Source organism: Cucurbita moschata, unplaced genomic scaffold (assembly GCF_002738365.1).
Source record: "Cucurbita moschata cultivar Rifu unplaced genomic scaffold, Cmos_1.0 Cmo_Scf00036, whole genome shotgun sequence".
Taxonomy (NCBI): Eukaryota; Viridiplantae; Streptophyta; class Magnoliopsida; order Cucurbitales; family Cucurbitaceae; genus Cucurbita; species Cucurbita moschata.
In genome coordinates this window covers 1,636,527-1,655,295 of record NW_019268552.1, presented here as the reverse complement: position 1 = coordinate 1,655,295, position 18,769 = coordinate 1,636,527, and the positions used below count along the sequence as shown (strand labels likewise).

Sequence of the window (18,769 nt, the reverse complement as noted above, 5' to 3'; positions counted from 1 at the left end):
TTTTTTTTTTTTTTTTTTTTTTTTTTTTTTGTTATTGACCGACAATAAGATGCCAAATAAGAACATGTTTTAAGGTAATGGATCCCTTGAAACTTGCTTTTATAGTTTAAACCAAGGTTTGGCAATAACAAAGAGGTCCTTCATGAGAGTTGTACAAATTTAAACAATTGTCAAAGCCCACTGATTTATTGGGCTTTAGCCCACAGTTTATATGGAGAGTGAGAGCCCATCTCTTCTCAAGAATTAGTGAAATAAATATAAGCTAAGATTTGTGGTAGAGGGCTCAAGAGATTGCTACATCTCATACATTTTCAGGATGAGGAAGCAGCTCTCATCTTCTAGCCAGATGCACTCACTAGAGAGTTTCCTTCCAAAAGCGTATTGATTTATCAGTCCCGCACGAAATGAAGGCTGATTCTGTCGGTGAGTGCTCGAGCCACCGGGGTGGACCGATGTGGTTCGAAGGCCACCTTGCTACTCGCTCTGCTGTCAGAGCATCCCAGATAACAATCTGCAAACATTCAAATCTCTTATCAATTTCAGATTCAAAACATGAATGTCACAGCTCTGAGAAGCGAAAACAAGAAGCAGGATCGACCTCGTTGCTTGGTTCGTCTATTGATAGCACAAACTCCTCATTATCATTGAACACAGCCTAATGAGAAAAAAGTTTTGAAACTGTCAGATGGAATTATAAACAGCTTTGAATAGTTCCTAAGAGAAACTTAGTTCTTTGTTATAATAAGCTTTAGGTAAGTTCGGGGGTTAAAAAGTTTGAGCTTGATTTATGAAAGTTAAAGAGTGTAGTATAAAAGATGCTTTTCATCAGCTGTAGTACTGTCTTGGTTAACTTGTGTAAGAGAATTGCTTAGCCTCATTACATTTCAAATCCAAATAGGCGGCTATCATGGTTTGAACCCATACTGTGAGATCCCGCATCGGTTGGAGAGGAGAACGAAACATTCTTTATAAGGGTGTGGAAACCTCTCCCTAGCAAACACATTTTAAAAAGCTTGAGGGGAAGCCCGAAAGGGAAAACCCAAAGAGGACAATATCTGTTAACGGTGGGCTTGGATAGTTACAAATGGTATCAAAGCCAGACACCGGGTGATGTGCCGACGAGGATGCTAAACTTGAAGAGGGTGGACACGAGGCAATGTGCTAGCAAGGATGCTGGATCTTGAAGGGGGTGGATTGGGGGTCCCACATCGATTAGAGAAGGGAACGAGTGCTAACGAGGACGTTGGACCCCAAAAGGGAGGTGGATTGTGAGATCCCACGTCGGTTGGGGAGGAGAACGAAACATTCTTTAAAAGGGTGTGAAAACCTCTTCCTAGTAAACGCGTTTTAAAAACCTTGAGAAGAAGTCCAAAAGAGAAAGCCCAAATAGGACAATATCTGCTAACGGTGGGCTTGGATAGTTACACATACCCTCTAAAACACTATTACTTTCACGGCCCTGATTGACCACTGGGCCAAATTAGGGAGCCAAAAGGTTTTCAAACACATCCAGATTCAGTTCCTGTAATATGGGTAACTCTTCAAAGTGAAAACAAGTTCGAAATGAAACCAGACCTGACACCTCAATTGCATATGAGTAGCTCCAACATATTGTTTGACCAGCTTTCCCGTCCCCACGTCCCAGAGCTTTACAGTCGAGTCCTTTCCACATGAAAGAACATACCTGAGATATGATTAAATGAAAGGTTGCTGTAACATTTCAACAAAAGCTTCCATGTTCTTGGAGAAACCATTATGATTATTGCTAGCTTGATAAAGTTGTTCAACAGATCTAACAAGCTTACCTTTCATCCTTTGTAAATTTTGCACTGGTTGCCTCTGCTGTACCGTGTGCACTAACAATGGAGCGAAGACATTTCGCACTAACGCCATCCCATAAACGAACTGCACCATCTTTTGAAGCAGTGACATACATACTGCCTGTTGCTGAATACCTGACCTGTATAATCATTAAGCATGAACTGTGAGAGCTCCATCCACATCTCATAGGATTTGGATTGTGGATAATTTGAGAAATGAAGTTCATAGCACCTGATTTATGGCTCCACTATTTCCTATTTCTGGAACATTTGCAGAAAGAAAGCACTGAAACGTATTGACATCATACAGGTGGGCAATCGGATGATCCGTTCCTGAAGCGTTCCCCCACGTTAGTGACTAATGTAAAAACGAGGTCTCTTCTTATTTTGTTTCATTAACTTTAGGTCCAAAGATCAGCTAGTGATGGTCAAAACTCGCACCGAGAAAGTCGCAGTAGGACTGAGGGCTATTGGAACTACTTCTGTTGTAACCATCCGTTGTTGTGTTTAATTAAGTATCAGTGCGTTAGTTAGCTAGTTTTGTTGTAATTAATCTCTACATAATAAGCACTCTGTCATATTACTACTTAATAAGAAAAGGACAGAGTTCATTCAATCCTCTCTCTTGTGAGATCCCACGTTGGTTGGAGAGGAGAACGAAACATTTATTATAAGTACGTGGAAACCTCTTCCTAGCTAATGCGTTTTAAAACCTTGAGGGGAAACTCAAAAGGGAAAGCCCAAAGAGAAAAACAATATCTGCTAGCGGTGAACTTGGGCGGTTACAAATGGTATCAAAGCCAGACATTGGGCGGTGTGCCAGCGAGGACGTTGGACCCCAAGAGGGGTAGATTGTGAGATCCCACGTTGGTTGGAAAGGAGAACGAAGCATTCCTTATAAGTATGTGGAAACCTCTTCCTAGCTAATGCGTTTTAAAACCTTGAGGGGAAACTCAAAAGGGAAAGCCCAAAGAGAAAAACAATATCGGCTAACGGTGAACTTGGGCTGTTACAAATGGTATCAGAGCCAAACATTGGGCGGTGTGTCATCGAGGACGTTGGACCCAAGGGGGGTAGATTGTGAGATCCCACATTGATTGGAGAGGAGAACGAAGCATTTCTTATAAGGGTGTGAAAATCTCTTCCTAACAGACGTGTTTTAAAACCTTGAGGAAAAGTCCGGAAGGGAAAGCCCAAAGAGGACAATATCTGCTAGCGGTGGGCTTGGATTGTTACAAGTGTTATCAGAGCTAGACATCGAGCGGTGTGCCAGTGAGGATGTTGGGCCTCCAAGGGGATGAATTGTGAGATCCCACATTGGTTGGAGAAGAGAACGAAGCATTCTTTATAAAGGTGTGGAAACCTCTCCTTAACATACGCATTTTAAAACCTTAAGAGGAAGCCCAGAAGGAAAGTCCAAAGAGGGCGATATCTGCTAGTAGCCATTTATAAAAACAAAGCCAAACCCGAGCTAGCATTTATAAAAACAAAGCCAAACCCGAGCAGATAGACTTTGGTAGGTGGATAGCTTGCTTAACTAGCCCTCTATTGCAATGTATGACTTTTCTTAAAAGAAGAGGGGAAAAAGGTGATGGAGGGGTACATGTATATGTTCATTTAATTAGCAAAGAAAAACGTCATGAAATAGGCGGAAAGCTTGGTTAAGAACTCAAGTTTACACTGCAATTTAATTTCATTTCAACTAACAAATAACAACTACTTAACGAAAAGGAGGAAGACGATACCCGCTAAAAGATAATCTCCTGAAGGATGAAGCGATATCGAACGCACGTTATGGGTATCCTTAATGACAAACAGAGGTAAAAGGAAGAAGTCAAGACAATGGTTTCTGAAGTAAAAGAAGTAAAAGCTGCAGCCAAATGTAGAATAAGACACAAGCAAAACCTGGATAACTCTGAATGCTTTCTTAGCAGTCAATTTGGAGAAGTCAAAGAACCTGGAAAACAAAGCATTAGGTAATGGTAAATGAATTAATACAACTGATCTTGTGCAAAGGATATCAGCTAAAAATGGATCAACAAAGAACCATACTTTATAGTCTGATCTTTTGCACCAGATATAAGAACAGTATTCTGAGGATGAAAATCCAAATCATTTATTGGCTGCAATTAATTACTAGAGGAATTAGTCATCAATGGAGAACAAAAAACTATCAACACAGCACAAATGTGTTTCATGAATGTGATGAACTAACTTGAATGTGATCGTAAAACGTCCTTATAACAGGTCGGACAGGACCATCTTTGGAATCTGGCAGCATCATCTGCTTGATCTTTGCCACCTTATGAAGAAAAATGGCTTGTTAGTCAGATCTTGAGTTGATTATAGTATCCCATCAAATAACTTGAAGAAGAAGTACCAGTACCTCAAACAGCTTTATCGACATATCCGCGCTTCCTGTGGCAACAAATCTACCATCAGCGCTGAACCTTGCACATCTGGCAACATTCTGGACGAGTTTAAGCCATCAGCCCAGCATGAAGATACAATAATCAAACTCAGCCAAGCATAAACATATGAATCAAATATGACAATAATGAAAATCTATTCCCCCAGCACAATATTCATGTCATAATGAGTAGGATCTATCCAGCAAAATAAGGCAAAGCTATTGACCAACAAATATAATACAAGCACAAGGTGGCAACCTATAAAGAGGGCTCTCTCTCTATCTCTGAGATCCCACATTGGTTGGGGAAGAGAACGAAGCGTTCTTTATAAGGGTGTGAAAACCTCTCCTAGCAGACGTGTTTTAAAAACCTTGAAGAGAAGCCCGAAAGGGAAAACCCAAACAGGACAATATCTGTTGCGGTAGACTTGAGCCGTTACAAATGGTATCATAACCAAAAACTAGGCGATGTACCAGCAAGGAGGATGAGCCCCAAAGGGGGGTGGACACAAGATGATGTGTCAACAAGGACGCTAGACCCTGAAGGGGGTGGATTGGGGGGTCCCACATCGATTGGAAGAGGGAAAAGAGTGCTACCAAGGACGTTAGGCCCCGAAGGGGGGTGGATTGTGAGACCCCACATCAGTTGGGGAGGAGAACGAAGCATTCTTTATAAGAGTGTGGAAACCTCTTCCTAGCAGATGCGTTTTAAAACCTTGAAGGAAAGCTCGAGAGGGAAAGCCTAAAGAGAACAATATCTACTAGCAATGGGGTTGGGCCGTTACACTCTCTCAAAATGATCCTTTCCAATGCCAAACCTCACAAGAAGTAAAAACTTTCAGACCATGAAAATCCATTCCCCCTCTACACTAGTCTTGACATTATACAAGAAAAGTATTGCGTGAAGTTTAATCACCTTATGCTCGGAAAGATGTCGAGTCTCGTGCTTTGGAAAATTCTTCGACGAACCTTTTGTATCCTGCACAGTGCTGTATGGAGGAAACAAAAAGAAGAAGAAACACAAGAAGGCTGTTGGATTACCTCTGCTTTTCCACAAGTCCTACATATGAAACTGCAATACTACAACCAATATGGAAAAAGCTTTACAACCTAAAGTCGATGGCAGAAGCACGAGAGGGCTGTGTAGACCCAAATGTAGAGGGCACTGATGAACCAAATTCGTACAATGCAGAAGCAGGACTCCCTCTTAACATCTCCTCTTTCTCCACCGCAAGACCCTGGTATCATCTTAATACAGAAACGTCCACTAAGCAACCCCAAACTCACAAAGACTTAAACAAAAAGATTCTACAAAGCAAATTCAGACCTTTGCAACGAGCTCCATAAGCTTATTAGGCGGAACATCAACATTCAGCGGTGTCCTTGAAGCTGAAGCAGCAGCACTTGCAGCCTATGTGACATAGTTATATACTTATTATCATATTATTCCCTCAAATATGAACTCAAAATTACTCCCATTTGAAAACTTCAATTTCTAAGCAAATCGAAACACAGACCAAACTCGATAAACAAAGTCTGAAATGAGGCGACCCAGATGTTAAATAATCAAAAGCTTGAAGAGAAAAGCTTGCCTGGGTGAGGTTATGATCGCGAAGATGAGCAACAATGAGAGAATTGACTTGTCTATAAAGCTTTCCATCTTGAAGGGTCTGTTCGAAGCTGCCTTCCATCTTGTATCAAACAACACAAACACCACAGTTCTCTCAGCTCACCACCCTAACCGGCATTCTTCACTCTTCAGAGACCCACTAGCAATATGTGCTTGGTTTCCTCGATTAGGCACAATCGTATGCCGTGGCTTTAGATAATATAAAACAAAACAAAAGAAAGAGAAATCTTTACTAAAAAGATCGTAAATTGAAAGGGTTTTGGGGGATTCTTTCATACGAATATCGTAAATCGATTCCAATACAACTCAATTAGTGATGATTGAATGAATTTAGGTTTATGGGATCTGTGAGTTCAATCGGATCGAACTAGTGCATTTCGGTTCATTTCAGCATTAAGTGAAGATGAACCGAGCCATAGAGTGGCATTTTCATTATTTAATTTCTTTTACTGCTTCAATTAAAAGTCATTACTTTGTTATGTTTCATAATTCTGATTTCATTCCAATACAACTCAATTAGTGATGATTGAGAATGAATTTAGGTTTATGGGATCTGTCATCGGATCGAACCAGTGCATCTCGGTTTATTTCAGCATTAAGTGAAAATGAACCGAACCATAGAGTGGCATTTTCGTTATTTAATTTCCTCGTAATGCTTCAATTAAAAGTCATTACTTTGTTATGTTTCATAATTCTGATTTCATTCCAATACAACTCAATTAGTAAGGAATGAGAATAAATTTAGGTTTATGGGATCTGTGGGTTCAATCGGATCGAACTGCATCTCGGTTCATTTCAGCATTAAGTGAAGATGAACCACGCCATAGAGTGGCATTTTCGTTATTTAATTTCCTCTGCTGCTTCAATTAAAAGTCATATGATTTCCTTGTGTACATAATTGTGTTCTACCCATGCGGGGTGAGCTTCAGATCTAAGATAACAGCGCAAGGAAGATGGCAACCAAAATGCGAGCTAGCGCTGACAATGGCACTGGATTTGCATTAGCCAAGTTGGGTAGGAAGGGGAAGGATTCAGGCAGCGGCATCACACATTCATCTCCATCAAAGTACACTTTTCGAGGGAAAGCCCACCCTTGTTCCAACGTAAAGGCTGAATCCTTCTGCAAAATCATCTCTGACTGAACGTTTCCATTTGGCCCTGCTTCAAGTAGCACATCATTCACAGATTTCAAGCCATAGAACAGAGCTGTACCGTCTGCACGTACAAAGGAAACAAAAATAAGTTAGAGATGCAACCAATGGGATATCAAAGTTCCTTAGCGGTGTGCTTGAGCAGTTACACTTAAAAGTCTCGCCACACGACTTAAATATACATCTATAAATACTTAAAACTACTGATTGTGTACTTACTGTTAGAGATGAAGGGGGCAATTGGCCTATAGACAAAGCTATAAACTTCCATTATGTTGCTGAAATTTGGGTGCTCCACGACCAGAGTCCATTGTGAATAGTTAAGTCGATAGTTGAGATTGGTGATGGTTATCATGAGCCGCCAATACCCCTTGTAGTTTTCCTTGACATGCCAGTGGACTTGAATGGGACAGTTATGTGCCGTGCACTGCAGCAATGGAGCATTCAACCCCGTAACGCTTTCGAGATCTGATTCCTTCCTGTGGCATGTTCCACGTTGCTGAATAGATATTCAAGGATAATTTGAAAACAGACCAAAAGGATCCTCACGCTTACAGAATACATGCCGTTCTGTCTTGGCAGCCACAAGCACATGCTTGACAAGGAGTGATTTTTGAGCTATAGAATGATGACATGGAGAGACAGCAGGTTGGCGTTTCAGATGCAAGAAACTGCGTGTAAGTGCATGTCACATTCCATGTCACTGCAAAACGGAAGAAAGGGAGTTCAGCTCTCACGAACAATTCTATAACAACGGCTCAAACCCACCGTTAGCACATATTGTCCGCTTTGGCTTGTTACGTATTGCCGTCAGCCTCACTGTTTTAGAACGCGTTTATTAAGGAGAGGTTTCTACACTCTTATAAAGAATGTTTCGTTCTCCTCTCCTACAAATATGAGAACTCACAAATCCTCCCTGTACATGGATATCTCTTCGTATCAGTTAGGATATTTACTCGATGCGTAAGTTTTTCGACGACCATCAGATGAGTAGAAAGCTGAGTTGGGAGCAATCTTTGGGGGGCTACATGTATAGCCTCGCCCCGGACCATGGAAGGTGAAATTCTTGGGAAGTCTCACTGTTTTGTTTGAATTACCAGAGTGACCAACAGTGAATTGGAAGGAAGAGACAGCAGAAGAAGGATCTTGACCCCAAGAGGTCAAGACACCACCTTTGCAGCACCTAGCTACCTGTTGGTTATAAGGAGTACCAGGAAGCAAGTCAACCACCAATGGGTCTCGTTTGCAGCTGTGTGGCATAGTTTCTGTAAATGTGGAACAATCTCCTTGATCAACAGCTTCAGCTCCCTGTATGGACCAGATGACCTCTCTCTTTGCCCATACCCATCCCAAGCTCCATCCAGGACTCCTGATATGTCGATACATCTGAAAGTTGGTTATCGTCACAATTGCCTGCAAAATTTGAAACTTTGAAGAAAGTCCGAAAGGAAATTTGAAACTTTGAAGAAAGTCCGAAAGGAAAAGTTCACAGAGGATAATATGTTTGTGTCAAATAAGAGACTTACCACATAACCATCTGCAGTCCAGGACATGACATCCCATTTGACTTCGACGTTTCCATTCGGGTCGAGAGAGTCGTATGCCGCTAGAAAAACAAAGAAAAGATGAGCATGAAACAAGTTGGAACAGAGGAAAACAGAGTTCCATTACACTGTTGGTTACCTGCCACACAAATCATAGCTAAAATGAAACCGACAGTCAGGAATTTGTGTTGGTCTGAACTCATTTTCCTAACTTGGAAGAGACTTGATTCACATAGAAAAGAAATTGGGTGGAATTATATGATGATCCACAGCCTTAAAACCAAGCCTTATATATTGCACCTCTCAGCAGCTACGTTGCTGACTTGCACATAAGAAGCATCAGGCAGTTCTGAACTCTTCAAAGAAACACAAACTGAAAGGAAGAGAAAGTCAACCAACACTCTCCATTCTTTTCCACTTAAATCTGCATTAGCTTCCCCAAAGCTAGAAAAGAAGGAATGCGTACTCGGGTTAAAAGAGTTCGTTTGGGAACGAGAATAACTCAATTAGTCAGAACACATGTTATGAGATCCCACGTCGATTGAAGATGAAAACGAAGCATTCCTTATAAAAGTTGACACATTTCTAAACCATTGGACCAATGACGATATGTAACGGGTTAAAGGGGACAATATCTACTAGCGGTAGACATGAGTGGTTACATGTGTTCTCGAGCAACAGGTCTAAAGATCGAAAAGACAAAAGAACAAAACTACACGACAAGCGGAGGGCTATTGATATTAAATGGTTGAACCATTTCAAACCATAGCCAAATGCTGATAGCTCTCACATAGAAGGAAGAAAATTGTAGAAGCTCCATTTGGAAGAAGCTATATAACAAAACACATTATGTCATTGTCAAATTGAAGACGACCGTGTTATATCCAACCACATAATGCTCAAATGCCGGATGTATAGTTATTTATTGCAATACTAAATTATGAAGAAAAAAAAAAACGATCTGTTATAAATTATTGGATGGGAAAGGAGACATAAAATATAATCTCGTCTCCGACCCATTTATTTAATGGGGAAAAATATTCTCCACTCCCTCCTCGATTCCTCGTTCAGAGCAGGCCCTATAAGTTAAATGAACATCTCTATATACTATTAGTATGCAAATGTTATTACGAAATTGTATTTAAAACGAGTACCCAAAAAGACAAATGTTTTCTAAACAATTTAGAAACTGTGATGGGATTGGGTTTAGAAGCGTTTGGAAGTGAATCAAACCTATTTAGTTCCGTTTAAGCTCATTTTTTAATTATACATTTAAGTTACGCATGAGCTTTTGTCGATTCACCAACGATGAAAGTGCCTTTTGTTTTTTAGACCTTCGTCTTTTATGTAGTAACGTGTTATCATCAATCTCTAAACTACTCTAATTTAAAATTGTAACCAACATAATGAATAGATCAGTGATAAATGGATGACAATATATTGGTAAAATAATATTTGAATACAAATAAATAACAATTCAAATTTAAAAGTATACTAAGAATAACAAATGCAAAAATATACATTTGACCGATAAATTTGGTATATCAATAACATTCTTTATGAACGAGAAAAAACGTCACATTTGTCACATTCTTTGCCTAAATTTTGGCCCGTTACCCAAGATGACGTTTATTTTTTTTGTCTCCTCCTTTTCCTTAAAAATGGAAAAAGTCACTCACTTTATTTTTTCTTTGGTTTAAATTTTGAACTCCCTCTCAACCTTTTACCTTATTACATTTAAATATTTGAATTTTTCAAACATTTTACTTTAAAAAAAAATACTATTTAAATGTCGGTCAAAGGCTCATGCTCGAGAAAACGACGTCGTTAAGGATTCGGGAGTTTTATTACACGACAGAAATGTCAGATACACGCAACGTCCGTGCGCCACGTGTACGACTACTATATTCAAGACTTAGTCGCATTTATTATTTCTGTCAAGACTATTTTCACGTCGTACGGCAGATGCCCTCATAACTTCGCCACCGGCGGCTTTGAAGGAGTCCATTCTGGACGGTCGCCCACCACCTACCAAAACTTTGCCTGACACGTCACCTTCGTACCCCAAAATTAATGCCGTAATCCACGCTGGCTTTTCGCTTTATGCCACGTGTCGTAATATATTTTCACCGACAAACCTAATTTCCTTTAAGGTTACATTTCAATAAATATTGTTTTAATATTTGGAATCCCAATTTACAAAATATTTGCTTATATCCCTATAATTTCAATTTTTATTCATTTTAATATATACTTTTGAAACATTAAATTAATAATCTTATTTTACAAACATTAAACTAAAAACTTTAGGTTTTTAAATTCTTTTACCATATTATATAGTCAGGTGAGTTTGTCCGTTGGATGATGAAAGTCCCACGTCGGGAATGATTTATAATCAAAGAATACTCTCTCTATTGTTACGAGGTCTTTTGGGAATCACAAAGCAAGTCATGAGAACTTATGCTCAAAGTGGAAAATATCATACTATCGTGGAGAGTCGTGATTCTTAACATGGTATCTTAGTCGTACCAATAGATTAGTAAATTCTCAAATGTCGAACAAGGGAATCCAAAAAAAAAAAACTTGGATGGGTACGAGGTTTTAAAACAATTAAGAACATGATTGCATATAGACAATAAGATCCAACTGATAATAATTTCTTTTTTGTTCAAAAGTTAAGTGAACTTTTTTTTTATAAAAAAAAAATATATTTTTTAATTGATTGAGCGAACTAAATTTAAAGCTTAGAAACTTTGAATGAGATTAGGGTTCTAACGTATAGAAAACGGATGGGAAAGGAAGATGCGTTTACTTGAATAGTGGAGAGCGGAATATTCTACGACTTGGGAGTCTCTCATCTCTGCAATTCAGTGTGTTTTGGACGTCTTCTGTTCAACTATATAAACCCTTCTCCAAATCTCATTGCATTTCAAGCTCGAACTTCAAAACCCACAATTTGATTTCATCTCTCGCGACTTGAAAATGGCGGATTCGAAAGTTTCTCCGGTGCCCCTGCTGAAAGATGAGCTCGATATAGTGATACCCACTATCCGAAACCTTGATTTTCTGGAGATGTGGAGGCCCTTTTTCCAGCCTTACCATCTCATCATTGTTCAGGACGGTGACCCCTCTAAGGTCATTAACGTCCCCGAGGGTTTCGATTACGAGCTCTACAATCGCAACGACATCAATCGGATTCTGGGTCCTAAGGCCTCTTGCATTTCCTTCAAGGATTCTGCTTGCCGCTGCTTTGGCTACATGGTCTCCAAGAAGAAGTATATCTATACCATTGATGATGACTGTTTCGTGAGTTTCCTCCCTCCTCCTTCATTTGGGTTTTTCCTTTCTCTCCTCCCTTTCCCCTGTTCTTGATTTTGGATCTTATCTGTTTTGAGATTTGAATAGTCGAATTTGATAGCTAGTCCTGGTAATCTTGACCTTGCCTTCCCCTGTTTTAGTGATATTGTTGAGTTTTAGATTATTGGATTTATGAACTCTCTGCTTAGTTATAGATCTGTCCGGGAAGCTCACCCAAGATCACAAATCAATTTAGATTTCTTAATGTAGTTGACTAAACTCATGGATTTGCTGCATAATTAAGTCAAGCAAGTGGACTCAGATTGCTTGAGCTAAGATTCTGTTAGTTCAGCTTTCTGATCCATGATCTACAAGGTCCAACTTTGTGGATCCATGTAGATTTCTTAGTTCTTATGTGGGTATGAATGATGAGATCGTTCCATTTGGATCTGAGGATTGTTCTTGGTTTTGATCTTGCAGGTTGCAAAGGACCCATCAGGCAAGAACATCAATGCACTTGAGCAGCACATCAAGAACCTTCTGACCCCAGCTACACCCCACTTCTTCAATACCTTGTACGACCCATACCGTGAGGGTGCTGACTTCGTCCGTGGATATCCATTTAGTCTCCGGGAAGGTGTCCCAACCGCAGTGTCTCATGGCCTGTGGCTCAACATCCCGGATTATGATGCACCCACCCAGCTCGTGAAGCCTCTCGAGAGAAATACAAGGTATAAACTTCTAGATTTACACTACATTTTAGCATTTTCTTGGCTGGTCAATTATCATAAGCTGATTGTTTAGCTATACCATAGATATGTAGATGCAGTCTTGACTATTCCAAAGTCAACCCTCTTCCCCATGTGTGGTATGAATCTGGCATTTGACCGTGAGCTGATCGGTCCAGCGATGTATTTCGGTCTCATGGGTGATGGTCAGCCAATTGGACGCTACGACGATATGTGGGCTGGCTGGTGCATGAAGGTACATTGTCATTCCATGACCAGATGATTCATTCTGCAATACCTCGATCGAAGCTGATCGTATTTGAATCTTGTGTATTAGGTTATATGCGACCATCTAGGATTCGGAGTGAAGACGGGATTGCCCTACATTTGGCACAGCAAAGCAAGCAACCCATTTGTGAACCTGAAGAAAGAATACAAGGGAATCTATTGGCAAGAAGAACTAATACCATTTTTCCAAGCTGTTAAGCTTCCAGCAGAATGCACCACAGTGCAGGAATGCTACATCGAACTCTCCAAGCAAGTTAAAGCAAAACTCGGTGGCATCGACGAATACTTCGACAAGCTTGCAGATGCCATGGTCACTTGGATTGAAGCATGGGATGAGCTGAACCCATCAGGCAGTAAAGCTGCCAGCCAATCTGCCTAATGGTGCCTAGAAGTAGATGTATCCGATTCAGATTATCGATACTTCTCGGAACATTTTTACTCATGTTAGCTACCTTCCAATGGTACCGGCTTAGAATCTGTTTGGAAGCTAAGAGTATTGGTAGAGAACGTAGTATTATGATTCACTTATGAGTGATCTTAGCCACAGTTAAAGAAAGATTTATTTCATATGATTTCTATAATTTGATGAGCATTATCTATCTATTCGGTCTGGGATTGTTGCGTTCTCATCTTGAGTAAACTCCATATTCGGTTTTTAAAACAAAGTACTAATGATTTACATCTAAATCCAAATCCTCGTTAAAATGAACTGATCTACCTTAAAAACTATCCAAGCAATGGAAGCAGTTCTAGGGACAAGAACCTCTATTGTAGGCATATGCAAGAGACATTAATCACAAGTGTAGCATCTTAATCAAAGGGCAGGTCTCTTAGGACTACAATAACCATATGAACTATATTTTACAACGAAAATTTTTCGGGATTCGACGAGTTAGTCTCAAAATGAAAGCATCGGTATTATAGAAACAGCAGCAGAATCAGGAAAGAAGACAAGGTTAGAGGTGTACTAGATAGGAAGATTATACAACAATTTATTCTCTCCTTGGCTAACAAAATGTATCATTGACATAGGTCCAACATAGGTTCAAGTTTCAACTTCTCGACAGCCTTCACGAAGTCTCCTAGGCCGAGTCCTGTTTCAGAAGACGTGTTCGGTTTCAGTCGAAACTATTAAAAAATCTTTCATATGATGTATAATGATACCAGAAATAGAACATGTTGTAGCATTCTCCCACTAACAGTGATGCAACCGCTTTTCTTGTCTGGCTAAGAACATGAAAAGCAAGTACTTTCTAGATTACTTTTAATTTGAGCTCTTACTTTATTGATCTCATTGATTCTGTCAGTATAATGTTCTTATTTATGTACCTGCATGGAGTGCCTTTGATGTTCAACTCGATGGAGTTGTGATGAAAGTTGTAGTAAGTCGATAGTTGGAGTGTGTTCATACGAAAGATTAGCCTTGGAATTCGCCAAACCCGATCTATGAAGAACCCCATCAGGAATCTGAAATGCGACAGTACGATCACTACGATCACACGTCAATATCGGACCCATTTGAGCTTCACTCATCCCCGAGGCAAACTTACTCGAAATCCCAGTCGAAGAAGCCTGTGAGCTCACTCCCATGAGCTTTTCGGAGAGTTCGCTCATGCTGTAATTCGATGGACTCTCGGACATGACATAAGCACGAGGAATGTGAACTATAGATGAATGGTTCGATGCAGTTTGTGATTGAGATGACAGAAGAGAGAGAGCACAACCAGAGTCTGGAATTCCAGAAAGTCCTTGGATGGTTGATGCTGCATCATAAACTCCAAAGTCTTCGCTTGATAAGGTAGTGTGGTGGAACAAAGGATGTGTTGTATCAATATGAGGACCTCCCACATTATGGGAATAGTGGCAAGTTGTGTCGCATAACATGTTGTTTACTGAAGGAGCTGTACTAGTTCCATGTTCTTGAAAAGGAGGAATCTGTACTTCAAAATCATAGGGAAGCAATGGAGATTTCACATTCAAATGCCTGTTGCTCAATGAAGTTGCAGATATAGAATTGTAGTCATTCTTGGCCTCAACTAGAACACGCTTACACCAATCATTGTCTCCAAGCTTCTCTGGATAATAAAGACCACTAGACAATATATCTTTGCAGATAAATGAAGTTGCTGTCGGAGTTTTCTCCTGAAATCTGCTGTCCCCAATCCCTGAAATTTTCAACCAGTGGTGATTGTGGTTAACATATATAGTGAATCAATGAAGATTTTAAAAGATACTGAAAACAGCATAATCAGATTCAAAGATACACATAGATTACCCCAAACAAATATATGAAACACGTTAACTAGATGTTGAAGACATTAAAACAGCTAGGCAATCAAGCAGCACATGTTCAGGATGGATGGTTGTCAGGAATCTTTGACTTTAAACCTCTTTAAATCTTGCCATAGTTACTGTAATAGTCCAAGCCCACTGCTAACGGATATTATCCACTTTTGCCTGTTACGTATTACCACGCGTCTTCTAAGGAGTGGGGAACGAAACAAGGAGAGATTTCCACACTAAGGAATGTTTCGTTTCCCACTCCAACCGATGTGGGATCTCACAATCCACCCCCCTTGGGAGCCAGTGTCCTTGCTGACACACCGCTCGGTGTCTGGCTCTAATACCGTTTGTAACGGCTCAAACCCACTGCTAGCAAATATTGTCTTCTTTGGCCTGTTACGTATCGTTGTCAGCCTCACGATTTTAAAACGTGTCTGCTAGGGAGAGGTTTCCACACCCTTATAAGGAATGTTTCGTTCCCCTCTCCAACCAATATGGGATCTCACAATCCACCTCCCTTGGGGGTCCAGCGTCCTCGCTGGCACACCGCCTGGTGTCTGTCTCTAATACCATTTATAACAGCCCAAACCCACTGCTAGTAGACATTGTCCGTTTTGGCCCGTTACGTATCGTTGTCAGCCTCACGATTTTAAAACGCATTGCTAGGAAGAGGCTTCCACACCCTTATAAGGAATACTTTGTTCCCCTCTCCAACCGATATGGGATCTCACAATCCACCCCCCCCTCCCCCCGGGGGGCCTAGCGTCCTTGCTGGCACACCGCCCGGTGTCTGGCTCTGATACCATTTGCAACAACCCAATCCCACCGCTAACAGATATTGTTTGCTTTAGCCCGTTACATATTGCCCATAGTTTTAAAATGCATCTACTAGGGAGAGGAGAGAGGTTTCCACACCCTTATAAAGAATGTTGCGTTCCCCTCTCCAACCAACGTGGGATTTCACAACTATTTACACCAAATGGATGCATGTTTTCCAAGAAAAGAATTTTGAAGACTTGCACCTCTTTTTTCTGAGTTTGATCTTATCGAACCCAGTAAGGTATGAGATTGATATAGATAAAGTCCTATTATGTTGCTAGGTGCTAGTATCAGATGACATTACCTTCACCTCATGGCAACATAAATGGCAAAATTCATCTGCCAAGTACCAAACAACACTCAACAAAGTTCAAATAAACAGCTATAACACTTTACTTTCACTTCTTTAAATGTGGTTGTTGGCTTGGATGATCCAAATGAAGTAATAAACAAATAACCATCAAAATTTCTTCAACCCAGGGGAAAAATCATTAGAAGGTTCTCCAGAAATGATTAACAAGAAAGGCTAAAAGGAAGGGGTCAACTCTGAAAAAGTTCATAGTTCATAATTCTTCATATACTTTTAATCTACAATGAACATAGAGAAATAATACCATTATATGGCTGAAGCAATCTCTGAGCCCTTCCCGAGTGAAAACTGACTTGAGGCTTTCTTCTGCGTTCATTGTGGCCTGCAAGCCTTTTACGACAGCTGCGTTTACCATCATCAAATTCAACCAGCAAATGAAACCTGCAGGTAAAACCAAGTCCTTAATCATAGTGCTCAAATCAAGCTGGGTAATCAGTGAAAATATAACCAATTAACCTGCTACATTGCTGACAAAATCTCTGTTCTATGCCGTTCACAATAACTTTGGCAGTCTTTGAATGAACCTCACAAACTTTATGTCTCTTGTGATACTCTTTAGAGGAGGTGAGATCCTTGTTACAGCCATAGACTTGGCAAAACGCAGCCTGGAAATTCACTCCTTGACTTCGCATTCTCTTCTGAGAAGTTGATGATTCAGTGGAAGATGAAATTGCAGCTCTCTTGGAGTATTTGGAACTATGAGCATCCCCTTGATCAATAAATCTGCCAAGCTTCAAATCAATAAGAGATGAATCCCGATTGTTGGAGTCTACAATGGAGCCAGAGAGCTTAGAAGTGGACTCCTCTTCAATTTTGGTATTCAGGACATGGCTGACAGACTCATCAGCTAATTGCTTGCCAAGCATTTGGGGAAATTCCAGCTCCCCAAAGCTCTGATTCTCCACAAAACTACATGGGTTCTTGAATTCCCAACCCAACAACGAATATTTACTTCTCAGAGGTGAATTAGTGGATGAATTCATCTCATCAGACACGAATCCCTTCCCTTGAGAACCATAGTTCCATGACTCCATTATACAGCAAGATCAAAGCTTGTGAGGTTTGAAAACAAACCCACCTGACCCCAACACCCAAATCACTATCCTTGTTCTCGGAAACTTCCTCAACCCCAACAGCTCCAACTCATGATTCACAAACAAAACCTTGGTACAATAAGAGCTATCATCAAAGCAATCCGCATAATCCCCAGAAGCTAACCCCTCCACCCCACTAAGCATAAATAGAAAGAAAGTCGAGAAATTATCTTCCCCAAGCAACCATCGGTTTGAAACAATCAATCAGTTGGGTTCAAAAGAGAAACCCATCTTAGAGAATCCAAATACAGACAACTGAAATGCACAAGACGACAAAAGAATGTCTGAATTTCACGTGAATGGAAGAGCTCAAGAGACAAACAAGAATGCCCAGCTAGAGCAACTACAGTAAAGAGATTGAAATGGGAGCCTGAAAAACAAGCAAATAACCTGAATAAATGAAGCTTCAATTGCTCCCAATGATCGGAGAGACGCAGAGAGAAAACTGCGGGTTTGCAAATGGATGAGACCTGCTTTAAAGACCGAACAAAATCAATGGTAATATACTGACATCGGATTTGCACAACATAAAGTTCAAAAAAAAAGGAAAACAAAATATCAAAAAGTGCACTTGAAACTTGCCAAAGTCCATGAAAGGATTAGTTCTAATCCTCTCAAAACTATGCAATTTTGTGTATCATATTCTCCAACCAATATTTAGTTAATTTAAAGTTTTAAACTTTTTGGATCATTTTTTTCATCCTCACCAGTGAAAATTTACTTATGGTGATGTCGTTGCCACATCTCTCCGAACAAATACTATAGTGAAGGAGAATAATTTATAGGTAGCGTTTCAATATCTTAATTATTTGTACTATACGTTTGTCACTATACTACATTATTTTAGTACATGTGTCTTGTAGTTAGTTTATTGTGTTTAGTTTTGACGTTGATGTTTTCCTTTTTCTAAAGTTTCAATTTTTCTACTCCATAAAGTTGTCGTTTCCAAATATAAATAATCTTATATAATAGACGATTTTCCTTTTGAATGTTGTCAAACTCGTTTCGAAGCTAAGAAGAATGTAGATTTTAAAGGGATAAGAAATGTAGCTGTAATAGGAATAAAGAATTATTGGAGACACGTGATCTAACAACCTTTTGAAAAAAAAATTGAAGAACTGTTCATTCATTTTACAAGTCATGTGCAACACATCACCGGATTCAAAAGCTAATACTTCATTAAAAAGAGACCAAAAGAAAGGGTTTTGAAAAGAAAAATGAAGGCTATAGAAAGCGTATAGAGTTGACCAAACCAATAATTTAAAGAATATCGTAAAGAGATAGAGCGTTGGTTCTAATGATGAGTGATTAAAAAGGTGATTATCGATATTAATT

General features: G+C 39.8%; 4 protein-coding genes across 6 annotated transcripts; 1 reads left to right on the top strand and 3 right to left on the bottom strand.

Moving 5' to 3' along the window:
* Positions 1-67: 67 nt before the first annotated feature.
* On the bottom strand, positions 68-6,137 carry LOC111431271 (cleavage stimulation factor subunit 50). 2 transcript variants are annotated; one of them, XM_023067846.1, is made up of 14 exons: positions 5,823-6,137; positions 5,558-5,641; positions 5,341-5,468; positions 5,147-5,219; positions 4,207-4,290; positions 4,036-4,122; positions 3,873-3,943; positions 3,726-3,777; positions 3,566-3,623; positions 2,053-2,153; positions 1,806-1,960; positions 1,576-1,684; positions 599-655; positions 68-511 (listed from the first exon to the last, which is right to left on the bottom strand). In XM_023067846.1, the coding sequence occupies exons 1-14, from the start codon at positions 5,919-5,921 to the stop codon at positions 356-358; spliced, it is 1,314 nt and encodes a 437-aa protein (XP_022923614.1). In that variant the 5' UTR covers positions 5,922-6,137; the 3' UTR covers positions 68-355. The 2 variants fall into 2 exon arrangements, with proteins under 2 accessions (XP_022923614.1, XP_022923615.1); XM_023067847.1 differs by lacking the exon at positions 5,823-6,137 and having other exon boundaries at positions 5,341-5,478; positions 5,558-5,643.
* A 621-nt stretch (positions 6,138-6,758) lies between these two features.
* LOC111431272 (COBRA-like protein 4) lies at positions 6,759-8,871 on the bottom strand. Its single transcript, XM_023067848.1, has 6 exons — positions 8,695-8,871; positions 8,538-8,617; positions 7,968-8,424; positions 7,567-7,714; positions 7,231-7,490; positions 6,759-7,075 (listed from the first exon to the last, which is right to left on the bottom strand). The coding sequence occupies exons 1-6, from the start codon at positions 8,756-8,758 to the stop codon at positions 6,792-6,794; spliced, it is 1,293 nt and encodes a 430-aa protein (XP_022923616.1). The 5' UTR covers positions 8,759-8,871; the 3' UTR covers positions 6,759-6,791.
* Positions 8,872-11,353: 2,482 nt separating this feature from the next.
* Positions 11,354-13,493, top strand: LOC111431273 (alpha-1,4-glucan-protein synthase [UDP-forming] 2). Its single transcript, XM_023067850.1, has 4 exons — positions 11,354-11,861; positions 12,333-12,583; positions 12,668-12,836; positions 12,918-13,493. The coding sequence occupies exons 1-4, from the start codon at positions 11,538-11,540 to the stop codon at positions 13,245-13,247; spliced, it is 1,074 nt and encodes a 357-aa protein (XP_022923618.1). The 5' UTR covers positions 11,354-11,537; the 3' UTR covers positions 13,248-13,493.
* Positions 13,494-13,652: 159 nt separating this feature from the next.
* On the bottom strand, positions 13,653-18,139 carry LOC111431270 (squamosa promoter-binding-like protein 6). Of its 2 annotated transcripts, XM_023067845.1 has the most exons (5): positions 17,825-18,139; positions 16,797-17,689; positions 16,585-16,721; positions 14,198-15,033; positions 13,653-13,962 (listed from the first exon to the last, which is right to left on the bottom strand). In XM_023067845.1, the coding sequence occupies exons 2-5, from the start codon at positions 17,372-17,374 to the stop codon at positions 13,951-13,953; spliced, it is 1,563 nt and encodes a 520-aa protein (XP_022923613.1). In that variant the 5' UTR covers positions 17,375-17,689; positions 17,825-18,139; the 3' UTR covers positions 13,653-13,950. The 2 variants fall into 2 exon arrangements, with proteins under 2 accessions (XP_022923613.1, XP_022923612.1); XM_023067844.1 differs by having other exon boundaries at positions 16,797-18,139.
* Between the last annotated feature and the right edge of the window lie 630 nt (positions 18,140-18,769).